The sequence below is a fragment of the Rhea pennata genome, chromosome 6 (genome assembly GCF_028389875.1).
Source record: "Rhea pennata isolate bPtePen1 chromosome 6, bPtePen1.pri, whole genome shotgun sequence".
Lineage (NCBI taxonomy): Eukaryota > Metazoa > Chordata > Aves > Rheiformes > Rheidae > Rhea > Rhea pennata.
The window spans coordinates 8,395,195-8,412,298 of record NC_084668.1 but is presented as its reverse complement, the minus strand read 5'-3'; the positions used below and the strand labels follow the sequence as shown (position 1 = coordinate 8,412,298).

At 39.5% G+C, this 17,104-nt stretch overlaps 1 protein-coding gene across 1 annotated transcript in view; it reads right to left on the bottom strand.

Moving 5' to 3' along the window:
- NCKAP5 (NCK associated protein 5) overlaps positions 1-17,104 on the bottom strand; it is a 349,664-nt gene that overhangs the window by 124,112 nt on the left and 208,448 nt on the right. The window contains exon 5 of the mRNA XM_062579086.1: positions 10,234-10,324. Coding sequence (XP_062435070.1) covers positions 10,234-10,324 — 91 coding nt within the window. The remainder of the gene's footprint in view (positions 1-10,233; positions 10,325-17,104) is intronic.

The following is a 17,104-nucleotide window of genomic DNA, read 5'->3' as shown; positions in this document are numbered from 1 at the left end:
TTATTGGAAACAATTATATTACAGTAGTTAAAAATTCAAATTCTTTTCAGACTCTTGGCTGCATTTTTTTCCAAATAGCACACTTTAAACATATTAAACACAGGAATAAAATGTACATAGGACACATAATGAAGTACTGCTCTTCAAAGTATTGCTTATGTGATTGTTTGTAACCACTGACTTGAGGAAGAAATCTCAAAATCTTTCAAATGTAGTTACTCACACACACTATATAAAAGCAATGGTAACAGCGGTCCAAGAGTCCCATCAATATTTAACCCATCCTAAGTGAGCTAATGAAACTGCTCAGAACATTCAGCACCTTCCACGAAAACATCTCAGAAGCTTCCACAGGACTTTCCGTGGAAGCTTCTTCAGACATCAAGTGCATAGTTATCTCAGGTTTCAGCAACTGGATTTGATGCTCCAGGTATATCCTTTCACTTCTACCATTCTTTTCCGCTATTTTGAAGGTATTCTCTTAACCTCCGTACTCAAACTGCAATTTCCAAAAACATATATAGAATTGTTTATGGAATAATAAATTCTGAATGTTGTTTGTTGCAAGGCCATTCTGTAGTCTTGATGGATCCTTAGATGATGTACTTTCATTGCCTCTGCAGACCTCCTGGGGTTCAGCACTATTCTTCACTGCTAGCGAGCTGTATGAAATGAGCATTTTCAGATTGTTGATGTAGATAAAAACTGTGGATGAGGGTTTCTTTGCACTTTCATGAAAAACAGCCCCAAGCTATGTGCAACTAGCTTAATCTAAGCTGAGAAAAGGCAGCAAATGCTCCAAGTAGTAATTCCTTAATATTCCAATAAGATAAAAACTGTTTTCCAGCGGCACCTTCCTCTCCCCCGATCATGACCTTTTTCTCTTTAATCATAATTAACACTTGTTTACTGCGCCTTAATCCCTCTTTAATATGCCTTTTGCAATTCTGCAGTATCTTCTGATATGCTTTGCAACTCACTTCACACAGCAGAACTTGAAGCGTGTAAGATACTTGTAGGTTAATTCAGAGCAATGCCAAGAAAGACTGATGAATTTACAGTCTGTTTCCTGCAAGATGCTCTGTACAGCAGTAGTCAGTGATGTCACTGCATCAGCTTGCCTGTTCCCTCAGGGTTTTTTTTTTTTTTTTTTTTTAAGTTATCTTTATTTCATAATGCGAATCCTTTCAATTTATTAAACTCTGTGACACATATCTAAGAAAAAACGTAACTGAACAATCAAATTAGAATCCCAAAAAAAGGTTACAGAGAACTTAATAGTACAATCTAAATGATCTCTCACTAGAAGGCTACAAATATAACTTCTGTTTTTACCTTGATTTGAAATCTATGTATTCAGCTCTGTCCTCTTGTTTTATTTTCTCCCAACAGAATAGACTAAAATATAGCTTAGCTCTAGATAGCACATCAGCAAAAATATTTTTTTTGTGTAGCTGACAGCTTTTGTTCAGAACAGGCTGACCAAAGCTGAAGGAAGAGAAAGGGATGCACGTACATCACAAAATTTTACAGAAACATCCCAAACTCTTCACAGTTTAATGTTACTGTTTTAAGGCAAAATATATAAAATTCTTCTTTTTCATCTCTAGATTTGACTTACAAAGTGAACAGTCTGAGCAGTAAATTCCCTAGATTAAATGTGTGATGGATAAAAGAACAAAATGCTTTCTTTATGTCTCTATAATATGAACCTACAACCACTCATGTATCAATCTAGATCTTCCATGTATTGCTCTTCAATCAACATGTCTCAATATTCCACACCACCATCCCTATTGAACAGCTCTGCAGTTATGTTAATAAATTTCATGATGATGCTTTAAATGCACATTCCATGTATCAGGAAAACATATTTCTTTTGAAAATGTTCAAATCTGAAGGGACTGTAAAAGAAGAAATAAAATTTCTTCACAATGAAATGAATTTTTTTTTTTTAAAAAAAAAGTAACATTAATCTGTATTAAACATCTTACAGGGTGTGACGAGTTTATTAGATCAGAAAGAGCAGATGGAGTTTTTTCAGGTCATCAACTGAAATTTAGACCTTGGTGTCCAAGTGGACTACCCTAACCTGATGGCCAAATCTAGCTGTTCACATCATCCTGCCTAAAGTGAGGGTTATTCCTATAAACAACATCCTCACTGCTGGCACTTCAGCTGTCAGAAGCTAAATCCAAGACTGTCAATTCTGGAGGTGAATCCTTCAAGGGACGTTTCAGGCTTGATGGCAGGGCAGCGTGGCAGTAGCTCACTGCGTTTGTTCTCTTATTTTCCCTTCACAAAATGGAAGACCAGCTATGTTCAATAGCAATGATATTTGGGGAAAAAGGTTATTCTAACAGCTAAGCTGTTTCTTCACATGTGCACATATGATGCTATGCGAAGAATAATGCAGTGTGATTTTTTACGCAGATATTCTATTATAAATTGGTTCATTATAGTACTAAAAGCAATTATCTTTCCTCCCAGGAAATCTATGGACAGCATCTAAACTTTCTGGAAGGGGTTTGCAAGTGTTAGAGTAACTACACCTGACTCAAGTGACAGTACTAAAATATCTCCTTTTGACTGAAGTACAGACAAGCCAAATTCCTTTCTAAATTAAATTGGGTAAATTTTGTGTAATGGCAATTAAGGCATTACTCCAGATTTAAACTGCTACAAAGCCAATTTCTCTTGCCTTTGCAACCCTTTTGCTTTTCTTTCTTTTTTTCTTTTAATAATGTCTTTTCACTACTTGGATGAAGGCCAAATTTCTATTTAATGAAATTGAAACCTTTGAGTGGATTTTTTTTATGCCTCCTAAGCACTTACACTTGTGGACTCACTTTTCTCCACATTTTTTGAGAATACCCCAAAGAAGCTCTAAAGAACCCACCTGAAGGCAAGCACTAACCAATATTCTTGTATAATGGTAACACTTTAACTGACTAGTTCTCACTAGTACAGAGGCTGACCTGAAAAGTTACCTGTGGAATCTGGACAAAACCAAGTTTTATTACATAACTACGTAATTTTTTGCTGATGCAAGGGAACAGGTGGTTTGTTGCACAATCTTCTCAAAACAACCTATGAGACAGTGGTAAAAAGCATCTTTACACAAAAACACAACCATTCTGCACTAGGTCAAAAAGTCCAGCTTTTCAAATGTCGTTATAGTTTATATTAAATATATTAAACCAAAATGAAAAGAATTACTTTTCTTGATCAGTAATGCAGATCCTTTCCAGAATAAATATAGTGGTATGCTGACAAATGGGTTCTTCCTTTAAAATAACTGTCAAAGAGAAAATGTTCGTGAATACATCATAATCTCTTTTGCCGAAAATACAACCAAAAAAACCTGAATAGATTAATTTGGTAATTTTTTGGCAATTTTTCAAATTTTAAAATCAGTATTTCTTACTGCTGGATTGCAAACATTAATGAATCACAGTCTGAAGTACAGAGTGAGCAGCATCTTTTATGGAGATGTGAAAACAGAGAGAGTGACTTGGTCACATGCAAGATCCAACCTATACTAAGGAGTGCAAATTGCTTGTTCAGCTTTTCTGTCTGAGCTCTGTTACTAAACAGCCGATTGCAGTAAATGGATTCTATTATTTGTTATTTATTGCATTCACTTAGATAATGGAAAGTGTTATACAGGGAGGTCTCAATAAAGATGTTTATTTATTGGCTAGACCTTCCCGCCCAGCTGGATCTCTCTTCCACATTAACCAAGGATGGGCAATGCAGTGTAAGGTCAACAAAGCACCTTTGGATCCTGACAGACATCTGGATGGGTTAGGAGCACCCAAGATCCTCTTATTAAAAACCTTCTTTTGGTCAAAAGCCAGGAGACACCCTACAGCCCTGTAAGGTGTAGCTCTGAAGGCAGCTGCCAGATGGGAGATGACAGCATCTCCATGGGGATCTCACTGCTCCACTCAGGAACAGAGCTGGGCTGGAAGTGACACCGGTCCCATCACAAGCACGCCTCAGCAGCCCTGCCAGCTTGTTTGCTCGTGCAACCAACGCTGGCATTGCCCTCAGCCTCCATGCAGGCACAGCCCAGGGACCTTGATTCGATCTGCTGAACACATGCAGATAAAGAGCAATAAATTGGCCTTCACGCACATAGATTCTGGCTTTGCTCCAAGCAGCAAAAAGATTATCTTAAAACTGATAGTTGCTGTAAATTCCAGGAGGTTCTTCTGATCTCTTCAGACTCCCAAGCACAGGCATGTTAGTGCCGTGCTCTTTTTGCTCAGATACATCCCTGATTTAGATATAAAGCAACCAAGAGCATACCACTAAGCTTGAGATTAAGACTGTAGACAACCTGCTGTGCATAAACTGGAAGCTCCTGTATGCATTAGGATGGCATGCATTAGTCAGGATGCAAACCACATCGTCTTTCCAAAGAATGTCTCTGCATTTCTTTCTGACTGTTTCATATGTATAGGGTTCAAGCAACGTGTATGGGAGGATTTTTATGTATTCTTTCCAAAAGAAAGATCTAGAAGAAAGACAGCAAAAGATAGATATACTATATTTCAAAGGAAAAAAGTCAAATCAGTGTAATATATAATAGTGTAGCAAATCATTCTTAATCTTCATCACTTGTTACTACAGATAGATAAAAGACTCTGAGAATGAAAGAACAGTGTTTTCTGAGGAACAGGCACAAAACTGCAAATTTTACTTCTGAGACTTCATTGCATTAAACATAATCCTAATGCTTTGTTACTGCATTACAAGCAAAAAAATGAAGTGGGAAATTACTTGCACAAATGTTTCTTGCAACAAAACTGTAATTTTGAACAGTGTGCAAGGAGCACCATCACTCTCCTCTGGGGGGAAGAAACCAACCTCAGTTTAGTCAAATATTGGAACAAATATTTAACAGAATCTTTACACATGGGTGGAAAGCTACCAGAAGAAAATCTATAAGGAATTAGTTACTACAGAGCTAGCCATGGACTTCTCTCTATGGAAAAGCTGTGTGGCTCCTTTTTTGCCTTTCTCTGGGAGACATGAAACTGCTCGACCTTGCAAAGCAAACTCCCCCTTAGCAGCCCAGGAGGCCAGGCTGGTGCAGTCCCCTGTGTGTACCTCCAATCCAGAGACACAAGTTTTATTTTAATGATACCTTTCCTATTTCTACATTAGGAGTTAGCATTTAAAGATCCTTAAAGTAGATACCATCTATGGTATCTTTTTTTTTCCCCTAATTGAGCTATCTAATCTCACAGTCACTTCTGCTTGATCTGTTTTCCAGACACCTTTATGTCATCCACCTGTGAAGTCTAAACCAGAAAAAAAGTAGATTTTGTTTTCCTATCAAGACTTCTGGCAATGTCCCATCTATAAACCAGAATTGTTCCGTATCAGTGGCCTGAACATTAAGCCTGTATAATTTTGTGTTAAAATAAAATTATACTACCAACAGACACAGTTTTTATTTCATGAAAGAGCTATTACCACTGATGGCTGTGCAAATTAGAAGTAACAGTCACAACAGCTGTTCCACGTTTGAGTCTCACAGAGCACACACACAAAAAACTGTGCTGCTCTGGCCAAAACGTCACCTGAAGCACACAAATTGCCTGGTGAAAACCAATCAGTTGGAGATGTTCTGTATGAACACGGAAGAATAGGGATGACTGGTCCGCTCCCTTAGACTGCTGGGTTTCCAGCTCTGTAAAACCCAGGATTTTGGTTCCAACAGACACTGCTGAGCAAACCAACTGCACGTGCTCAGCACAGCAGGGTCCATTTGAAGAGCAAGTCCCCAGGAAGCGCAGTGGGGGCTCTGGAATGCTTGCACCCTCAGGCATCATGATTTCCCTAAGTTTTTCATATGGATCCATGTAACAAACTCCCAACAGCAAAACCCCACTTTCGCATTTTTCAATATTACTTCAAGACTGTCCAAGTTTCAGTCTAAAATTGATTCCTTGTCTATTAAAACTGCTAAGTAAACTCTTTGCAGGAAATAAGCTTTTTTCCCAGTTTACAAGAAAATACAATAAAAAAAGTCAATTTATTATCTGTCTCAGTACTTATAAATGTTTCCGTTACCCCAGGATGAGCAGCCCATATACACTGATGTCACCGTAAATACCCCTGAGATGAAATGATATGCTGTTGCCTTCCATTTATAGGCAAAGGTCAGAGTTGGACAGATAAAGTGAGTTTGTCCAAGAAAATGTAGAAGTTTGTGGAATCGAAATCTAGTCTCCCAAACACAGTGCTTTAAATAGCAGATCGTCTTTCCTTTCTGATGTACCCGAAAGCGTCTGTCTGGAGCTCAGGTGCACTTATTGACAACTTCAGGATTATAACAAATTGTAAACTTTCAACAAACTCCCTTCTTCTTCTATTTTGATCAATGTACACTGACAAAGTCAAAAGGAGCTCAACGTTAAAAGAAAACAGGACAAGAGGCAGTGGGCAGAAACTGAAGCACAGGAAGTTCCGCCTGACCGTGAGGGGGAATTTCTTCCCTGTGAGAGTGACGGAGCCCTGGACCAGGTTGCCCAGAGAGGTTGGGGAGCCTCCTTCTCTAGAGATACTCAAAACCGGCCTGGATGCAACCCTGTCTGACATGCTCTAGGTGACCCTGCTGAGCAGGGAGGTTGGACGAGCTGATCTCCAGAGGTCCCTTCCAACCTTACTGATTCTGTAATTCTATGAAAAATTGAAAGTCTTAATTTGAATGATTTGTATTCACATTCCTCTCTATGGAATTACCTAGTAATGTGATCAAGTGGGGAAGACAAACTTGAGGCTGCAGACATCCAGATCACAAGAACAAACCTAGAAAGGAAAGTTCTTGGCAGAGTCCTTGTTTTAACCTCTTGGGTTCGAGCACTGCTCACAATTACTTCTGGGGTTCACTTTCCCTCTTAGATAAAGTATTTGTATCATGAATGACAATAACATTAATGTAATTAATGGTTGGTTTAGCCTCTCACAATTTTTCTTTTAGGTAGATAATGCCTCTTCAAAACATTGTAAAAGCTCTGATATACTAGAGCCTTTTAGCCAAGAAAACTTTTAACAATAAGTATGATGATTCAAAGCAATTTAAATCACACATGTTCTTTCTATATTTCTGTGAGTATTCACTATAAATCTTCCCTGTTATTATTACGTAAAATGCAAGTATTATAAACTGTGGAGAATTGTATTGCAAACACACTTCAAAATTCATTTACCCTAAAGAAATTACTTCATCCATCTGTAAGCCCAGCAAATTAAATCCCCATAAGGCAGTTAGCTCTCTGGAAAGGGTCAGGTTGTTTTGCCCAGGTGAGAATCTTGACAAGACCTAAAACAGTATTGCAATAATTCTGCATGCTCTGGGTGCTATCTTACCGCTATCTTTCTAACATTATTACTATGCAACATTTAATGTTTATTAGCAATAATATTTATTCTGGAGTCAGGCATATTGATGTTACAATAAGAACTCAATTTCATATACCCCAGAACAACAATTAGATTTGCAAAAAAACCCAAAAGCATAGACAATAGTCAACAGATCAAGAGTGTTTATTGCACGGAAGTACCTTTTATGACTATCCATATATTAATTTGAATAGGCTTCACATACCAAAACTAACTGATCACAGTGTCAGAGAATATGAGACTTGTGCCTCTTAATCTCTTAATATATATCCTTATCTGTTCTAAAATATGTGGTTGTGAAACTCAGCAGCGAACTCTGATACTCTATTGCACTGCGTACTGATCATATAGTAAGAGGTATGGTTCAGGATACAGTGTGCATGGGAACTGCTTGATTGTAGAGAACGGCTTTCAAAACAATGGTAGTATTTACGCATTCAGTAAGTTTTTACATGTATATCACTCAGAATTCATATAAAATCTTTTTGTAGTTCAGCTCACATCTATGCTTCACTTCCAAACGCAGGATGATAATATGATTACCATGTTCCCAAACAGCTGAATACATTAGGGTATAGAAAACCCAGGTTACCTAGGTTGTACATTCAAGTGCTCTTCCCATTTGTGAATTAGCCTGATACATGTCAAAACACTCTCTGAAAGCATTTAGAATATTACTAATGAAATGTTTCTCCTGCAATATTGGTGCCTCTTGCCAATGTTCACATAATTCACCATTATTTCTGCACAGTTAGTTTCATTAACATATTCATTATTCATACATTAATGTTTCATTAACATTTTTCAATGTTCAAATACTTTGTGAACATTTCAGAACACCGATTCTTTGCCAACTGTTTGTTTTGATGAGGCCTTGAGGTACCAGCTTTTGTCATTACATGTGGTTGTTGCCTAAATCACCCTCCATAGTTTGTACTGCCTGACTAAATAACAAATATACATGGTATGAACCCATCTCTGGCCTGCATACCAGATACCGCTATGAGGGCAGGAATGCCTTGCTTTGCACGTGAATAGAGCCATTCCTTAAAATTTCAAGGAAGCAAAAAATTGTTCAATGACAAATTCAAAAATTTGTCATAAAAAGAGAACAAAAGGGGTGTGAGGATAAATGAATCAAGGAGACATTCAGAATAAACACAATGTTTGTGGAAATGTTCTATTTTTCTGTCTTACTCATCTACAGGTTGTAGAGTCTCCTTCCTTGGAATTATTCAAAACCTGCCTGGACACAATCCTGTCCAATGTGCTCTACGTGACCCTACTTGAGCAGAGGAGTTGGAGCAGATGATGTCCAGAGGTCCCTTCCAACCTCAACCATTCTGTGACCCTGTGAAACTGTTAAATAGCAGTTTACAAGGTGGAGGGGGCTGTTTTCTAGAGCTCAAGGGAAACAAAAGAATTGTTGTTGTCATTAATTGGGTAAAACGACCTCATTCTTCTATTGAACAGAAAATAAACCTAAGAACTAAATACACCATGGTTCCCATTCTACTGGCTGGCAGGACAGAACAAATTCCTATGTTGGGTATGACCTCAAAACAAAAAAAATTCTCCAGGTTTTCAAAAATCATGATGCAAATAGAACATAAAGGAAAAAATAAGCAAGTACGCCTATTGGAATGAGCGGGACTTTTTTTTTTTTTTTTTTTTTTTAACCTTTAATGGCCAAAAGGGAAAAAAACCACCCAAATTCCAGTTTGACTAAAACCAAAATACTCCTTCTGCCTTTCTCACTGAAAAGTGTAACAGTGAAAGCCAAATAAACTAAAACCTAACTGTGGTACCAGCTAACTGGTTTCCAAGGTAAGTTAGAATACAGAAAACCAGGTAACAAAATCATTCTGGCTGTCTCTTGATCTATAGATAACTAGAACACTCAAAGTAGAAACTGACGCCAAGCCCACTTAAAAATTCCCACTGCACATGAGCTGGAATGAATAGGAAGGATGGATTTAAACTCTGAACCAAGAAGAGTGAGCCAACTCTCATATTTGCAACACAAATGAGTGGCGAGTTAAATATGGATGCTTTTATTACAAGTTTCTGAAAGCACAGTATTTCATTACAAGTTCAACAAGAAGTTTAATTTGACCTGAAATTAAATTTTCCAGGCTATCATTTTAAAAAGAAAAATTGATTATTTTGGAAGTTTAATCTGAAATACTCTTTTCCATTCAATCCAATCTTAAATTGAAAATTAAATTACAGTGGCAAATACTCTTTAATATATATTTTTGTTTAGCTATGTGGCCATATTTTTGGTCAATCAGCTGCAAGAAAGAACTAACATACCCACTCTTTTTGAAAAGTGTATTGTATCAGAAGAATTACAACCTAGTCCAGATTTCAATATTTCAGCATTTTGTATCTTTACAAGAAACGCTTGATTCTCTTTAAAACCTACAGCATAAGACTGACTTCACCAAGATTTTCTTTTTTCTTATTAACTTGCAGAGTATATGATTAAGTTGGATGTCCCTGCTTCCAGAGACTAAAGAGAGTCTTCCACCATCCCAGGCTCACTACTTCCAGAAAAGAGTGGTATGGTAGGAAAACGTAAACCACAGCATCACCCTCCTTTCCCATAAACAGCCTAAACAAACCTGGCTCTCTTCCAAAACCTCTAAAATCTTGGTTCTCCAAAATTCTGCTCTTAGACACTCTTCCTCTACCCCAAGAAGGACTGATAATGGATGCCTGCCACAAGTAGCAAAAAGAAACTATGCAGCTGATGTGGAAATTCTATAGGTATGTGATTAATAAAAAAAAGAGGTAACAAGTCACTAATACCTGATACACCTTCATGATACTGACAGTTCCTTCTCCATTCTGGCCTGGGGACCCTTGATGCTGTAGTAGATTTCTCACTGTCTCCTCCATTCTAGAAAAGGAAAATATTATAAAAGTCAATTGTATGGATTTTTTTTTTTTTTTTAAGACTGGCATTCAGTGTTTTTGTTCTTTACAAGAGCCTAACGTATCATTTAACTGGCTATTATGAAATTAATATTTAAAGGAAATCCAGCCCTTATAATGTTCTCATAATTCATGTTATGAATAACACATTAAGGCCACTCTTTTATCTTTTGAATATGCACAGTAATTAGGTATAATTGTTAAAATCCTAACATAGGTCCGTTACAAACATTAAAAAGAAGCACCAGCAAAAAACAGCACCTTGTCAACACTGTAACCAAACAGCACAAGAAAATTACTGTCATTTAAGAATAATATCAGTCAGATTTCCCCAAAAGCTGCTATATTTACAGTCAATTGTCAATTTTGTGCAATTTAGACAGACTATCACATACATTACTCGTATTTGCTCTCGCTGTTACAGGCGCAGCAGTGTGTGCCAGGACATTTGTTTACGAAGGCACAGCTGCTGACTGCATTCACCCTCTTCTTGCCCTTTCAAAGGGATGCAAAAAGCAAGCATAGACCACAGCCTGCTACCAGCAGCCTAGGAAAATATCATCAGCTTCAGAAAGAAGGAAAGTTAGTACTCTCTGTTCAAAAAATGCTAGAGGTGACCATCAAAAAAATCTTTGATCTATGGGCATTCCTCAGCCACATTAAAATGGGTAATAACACCAACCCTCTCGAGCAGAGGCGACGTCGAATGAGGGGCCATGGCCCAGCATACAGTAGGGTGGACAGCGAGGGCCACCATGTGACACGTGAGTCCCATCCAACTCTGCAAGAAGGTAAATCGCATGGGCTTTGGGGATGTCATTGAGATCGACTCCAAATAAATGGTCCAAGACTACAGCTGGTTTCAGCTCTGCGAGCCCAGATAGGAGGAAGAACGGGAGCGGAAAGCAGAGAAGCAATGAGGGCTACCGCAGCAGAGAAGCTGGGCTTCATGCACAAATCACTGAGGGCCAACTACAGCAAAGGTCCTCCCCACTTCTTCACACGCCCCCAGTCTTCACCTGTTTTCTCATCCTTTTGCAGCTGCTTCTTGCTGAAGCAACACTTTTGTGAGTTTGACTTGAGAAACGGAGTCTAACTGATATGTCCACACAACTGAAATTTCTCACATGTGATTTAGGGTTTTTGTTCTTTACTCTTAGACTGTCTCAACTCCTTGGTACAGAACAGCCCAGTTGGAGCAGGGGCTGGAGAAGGGAAAAACGACACGGCACAGGCGTGCAGGCTGCACGACGGCAGGAGAGCAAGAGCAACGCCTTACGTCAGTATTGCCTGACATGCTGTATATGAAACCCGCAGCCCTGAAAAGAGAGGCAAAACTCCTCCGGAGACCAGATGAGACACTGCCTGCTGTTATTTATTCGCTTGTGTTTAGGTAAACGTGACTTTTGTGTGCTATTCTTTGCAAATGGAATTGGGCTGAAGAATTATTCGCATCATAGCAAAACTTTTTATTTCTGAGGCAGCAAGACAGCAAATATTAGCTAACTGCTCTGGCTAAAGGCCAATCATACTGTCTTTTGTAACAGTTACAAATTCCTCGTAGTCTTATCAAAATTCCTGTCAATCTTATCAGAATGCATGGTAGTGGCTCATTTAGAAATAATGCTATGTTTTACTAGGTTTTCTCCTTTCAAGTCAGCCAGGTACACTCGTTTTCAAGAAGCTGACATTGTGAGGCATTCATTTTATTTAAATGCCCACTGACATTTTACTTATTCATTTTTTTTCTGTCATTGATGTGCAGACTTCTGCATTGCCAGAATGCCCACAGAATAGTTGGACCATCTGTTGACCAAATGTGAATAAAAATAAGCCAGCACTAATCTCTAGTGCAGACAGTGGTGCACAGTTTTTCAGTTGTAGATTGAAACCATTTCTGCTCATGGGCTGACCTTAATCAGATCCCGTTTACACAAAAGAACAAATCATTTTGGTTCATAACATAAATTCCTGTACAGTCTTCACTGACAGATTTCCTTTCATAACATGTTCATCATTTAATTTTTAAGTTAATAATGTAGTAGGGTTCTTATTTTAAATCAGTGTTTTATATATGCATACACAATTCTAATTCTAGCCCTATATAAAGTTCTTCCACATGAATAAACAAGTAAAAGTTAGAGAAAGGATAGATTCAACTTTTGCTGAAATCAATTAGAGTTTTCCAACTTCGGTCTAATACTTCAATGAAAATATAGTCTAGCTGGATATTAGAATCATCAATCAAACTACTTATGAAGAATTCTTAAATTCAGTACGTCATTTCCTCTTGAGTCAAGCGCACATAACTGGGTTCTCTATACTCGACAGAATTCCTGTTAAACTGGCCTATTTTATCTAACAGCTTTATAGGAACCGAGTAGCATACTGCTCCACGCGCCAATTAGAAACACCTTCTAGCAACACTCCTATTTCTATTAACAATGATATTTGCCACATGAGCTAAGTTAAACACTGTTGAGGCTCTTCTTGTTTTTCCTGCAGCTATTATAAAAATTTGTAAATAAGAGTCTGACAGTCATAAAGCTGAACCACCAGACATAACAGACGGTAACTATGTTGGCATGTTACTGTCAATGCATCACTGAAAGGATCTTAGAAATTTTAGGTGTCCGTAAGGTACCCAAATAGGAAAAGAGAAAACTAGTTCCTGCCAAACAAGGAGGTGAAATATGCTTACACTCAAAGGTATTGCAAAGCTTTGATGGCCACAGCTTTTGCAGTTTATAAGCTGTTTCTTTTTTTGCTAGCATCCCAATTTTCCGTTTTTTAGGAAGGACTGCTTAACCAAACATGGTATATGATAATAATTGAGACTTTTTCCTCCTGAGTTAGAATCTTTGAAGCCTGAATTAATAATAGCTTAATTTAAAGGCAATTGTTATACTATGATCGATAACACTCTGCACAGTGACTGTGTATGCTAGTAAGAGTTAGTATAATAAAAAAAAAAAAAAACAGAAGAACAACTAAGCCTCTATAAATTTAACTTGAACTAGCATGGTTTGCTTCCTGAACTAGGCCTCCAGAGGACATGTAAATTTTGGAAGTGAAGCAGAAAAATTAAAAGCTGTGTGAAAGGCTATTCCTACACATCAGCTATGTATTTCTCACTTCTAAAAACCATTAAAGGTTATCTGCTCTTGGTTATGATTCTAATACCCAGATGGACCCAGTCCAACAGCAAGCACATGCTGATCTATAATAGCTATGCCCCGCGCGTATAGTCTGCCTGCTTTCCAGTCTGTGCTAAAAAGCTCATCTTGCCAAGGATTCGATGCATCTTATATAACTATCAAGATGCTATTTTCTGCAAAAACAGTTTCTAGTATCTCACCATTCCCAAGCCTATGCTTTTCAATCACTATTTAGGAACATTTACTTTCCCCTTTGTCTAATGTTCTATTTACTGTCTATTCCTCTCAGATAGTACCCCTAAAATTCTGCTACACCTATTATCTGGATAGAAAATTGAAGTTTTCTGAAAACTGCAGTGTTGCTTTCAACTGAAAAAAAAAAAAGTGACCTCCTTTAAGGAAAAAAAAAAAAAACATAATGCGTGTTTGGTAGAAGCTTCTTAAGTTTCTTGACAAAATGTCAATTTAGAGTAGGGAGACAGTTCTCCACCAGCCCTAACCTAAGGATAAATTTCTCAAAGCACTAAATAGAAGAAGAAATGAGGCACTCTGAGACCAGAATCCGTTCATGGAGTCTAAGAGTTTAAGGAATGTAAAATATTAATGCTACTGCGGAAAGCGCTGTCGAGATTTCATCTGGAATATTATCCGTGATTATGATCTCCAGTGCCCCTTCACAGAGGGTCTGGTGGAGGAACAGCTCTGAGGCTGTTCAGAGGAACTGAGAGTCTGCGTCATGAGAGAAGACTAAGCAACTTGTCTTCCCAAACCTAAGTGGACACAGGCTTACACTGATATGACCTCTACAAACGAGTACATAAGGAAAAAGTAAAAGAGGAAAGAATATTTTACCAGCCTAAGGGCAATAATGGACAGAGAACAAAATGGGAATATAGTTGCTATATACATTAGCCTGAAATTGGGTATTTTTTAACTGTTAAAAAGTGAGACTCTGAACAGCCAGCAGGTAGAGTAATGGGATAAGAAACCTAAACACTGAAGAGAGTTGAGCAGTTTTATGAAACCAGTTGCTTGACATGGTTAACAGCAGAGGACTGGAACTGATGATCCAGAGGTCCCACGCTCGCTGTTCCTCCTGAAACAAAATCAGTCATTCCTAGGTTTTAAAGACATGATTTGTCCAGTGTTGCTAAAAGAGTACCAGGAAATCAATCTAACTGCGATGAACAGTATTTGGCTTTTTTTGCTATGTCTTTCAGAGTGAGGTGAGGGGGGCAGGTGTCATGTCTGGAGAAGTGGAAACGTTGTCCCTTGCCCAGGGATCCTAATCCACAAAAACGTCCATGGTGTATTTTGCTGCAACTCAGAAAACTGGTCCAGAAGCCAGTGCAAAGACACACCGAGCAGTCGGAGCCTGTTTTTTAAAACTTCTTGACTTTACATTTTGGACAGGAGGGAGCAGCTCTGCTGCGTCCGTCCCTGGCCTGGCTGTCCTGCTGCAGCAGCATGAGGTCGAAGCACACTTTCATCAAGGCCAAGGCACGCTTTACAGCTCTTTGGGAGTTTTACTCCACACGGGTAGGCAGCCAAGCTCCCGACTCCCCCAGCCATTGCTCAGGACCATTTCTCCTTTGTGCTGTCCCCCAGCAATATGGGGACATGGTCTGGAAACCTGCCCACTTTGGGCATTCCCCAGCCATGTCGTTTCAAACGGACCAAAGCCATACATATTCCGTTGGGTCCCTCCCTAAGAACAGACTTTAAGACTATACAAGAATTAATGTACCCTCAAATACACAAATTCAAGGATGCACAGATGTTTTCTCAGCCCTCCAGCCCTGTAGAGTCTTTCTCATATATTTCCACCTTCTCCCAAAAGGCCTTCCAGGCCCCTTTTTGTCAGGTTTTCTGGTCTCGTCTCCTTGAGAGAGGCATCCCTCTCGCAGTTTGCCTCCGTAATCTCACATATTGAGGGCTTTTTCTCCCTCAGCCTCTTCACTGTGTATGATAGGTCTTGTCTCACCGCAGGGGAAACCCCTTCCTCTTCTCCAGTTCTCTGTAGCACTCTTACAGGGGTTTGATCTCCCCAGACGCAAAACTTAATCCCTTAGAGGAAGCAGGCTTCTGTGGAAAGGAGACAAAACTAGCACAGAGACAATATACTCTCTATAGCCCTCATCCTGTTCAGCTGCTTCCCACACAGCCCTTAACACGGCTCTCCCTCCAAGGGACATGTAGCATGTGGCTGTTCCAGCTCTAGAAGATGCGTGGCAGCTCCAACTTCTTCTCCCTTGACCTATTTCTTTCGGTATTTCCCCAGGCTGGCAGCTACCTTTTGCAAGGTGCCATCCCCTTCCTTTTTCATCAGCCTCAAGCTGAGGCGACAGTACTCTGGTTATTTCAAATGCACATCACAATAACTCCTTCAGCTTAGCGCTACCTTCACTATCTTCCAGGAACATGCCCAAAGGTTTCTACAGACTCTTACAGCAGCAGCTGGAGGTCTGTATTTCAGCTTTTCCTTCTCCTCATGTCATGCCAAAAGCACAGAAAACCACCAATAATGGAACTTTCTCCATCTTTAGCTTAACTTACCACCAGCTCTGGACTCAAAACTCTCAAATGGGTATATATTCTCAAATGGCTCAAATTCTCTTCTTCCAATCCTGTCTGTGAGACAGTGTAGCTTCCTGTCTCTCTGTTAGGTTGTCTCCAGCTCAAATCTCTTGACTTATATTTCTAGTTGTAGCCTTCCAAGAAATGCAACCTGGGTTTTAAGTCCCTGAGCTACCTGATCCTTCCCAGCTTCCTGACCATGGACCAAGGTGCAAACTGACCTGCCAGGGGACTCTCAGCCCTTTCAGCCACTGCGAGGTTCTCCTCGGAAGCAGCAAGGCAGCCAGGGAGCTCTGAAGCACCGCCGCCAGTGAGACTGCCGATGTCTCTGCAGAGCCTGCGGTCTGTCTAGCTCTGGTGGCAGCCTCCTTTGGCCCTGCCCAAGCCTCTCATGCCTCTCTCCAGCAAACCAAAAAGCTGCTGACTCTGCGCTCAGATAAATTTGTTATCCCATTCCAGCACAGTTTCTCACCTCCAAAGCCACACTTGCATCTCACTTCTCTGACTACTCCGAAAAGACCCCAAGATGGTCCAAGCTCCGCAGTGGACCTGCTTAGACCTTCTCCTTACAGTCAGTTCCTCAAACTATCAAAGGCTTACAAGTAAACAAAAACCCCCAAACAAACAAAACATTGGGATTCTAGATCAAATATATATATATATATATATATATATATATATATATATATATATTTCAACAAGAAATATATCAAAGTGGTTTTGCAAGACGTAACAGAAGCAAAAAGAGCTCATCAAACAAGGCTTTCTCTTCACTGCATCCTTAGAAGAACATCTTCCCTTCCCACTTGGGTTTCAGTTACATCAGCAGCTCTCTGACCTACAAGCTCTGCCTGGGGCCCTCTGGCCCCCGGGATTTCTGCTGCCTCCAGGCAGGGCTGCTGCTCTCTGCAGTGATCTGCAACACATCTGCCCTCTGCGCAGGCACCTGCCAGCCATACCTGCGGCTTTGGGAGCACCGCTCTCCTCCGCAAGCCCTGGTGATCCGCAGG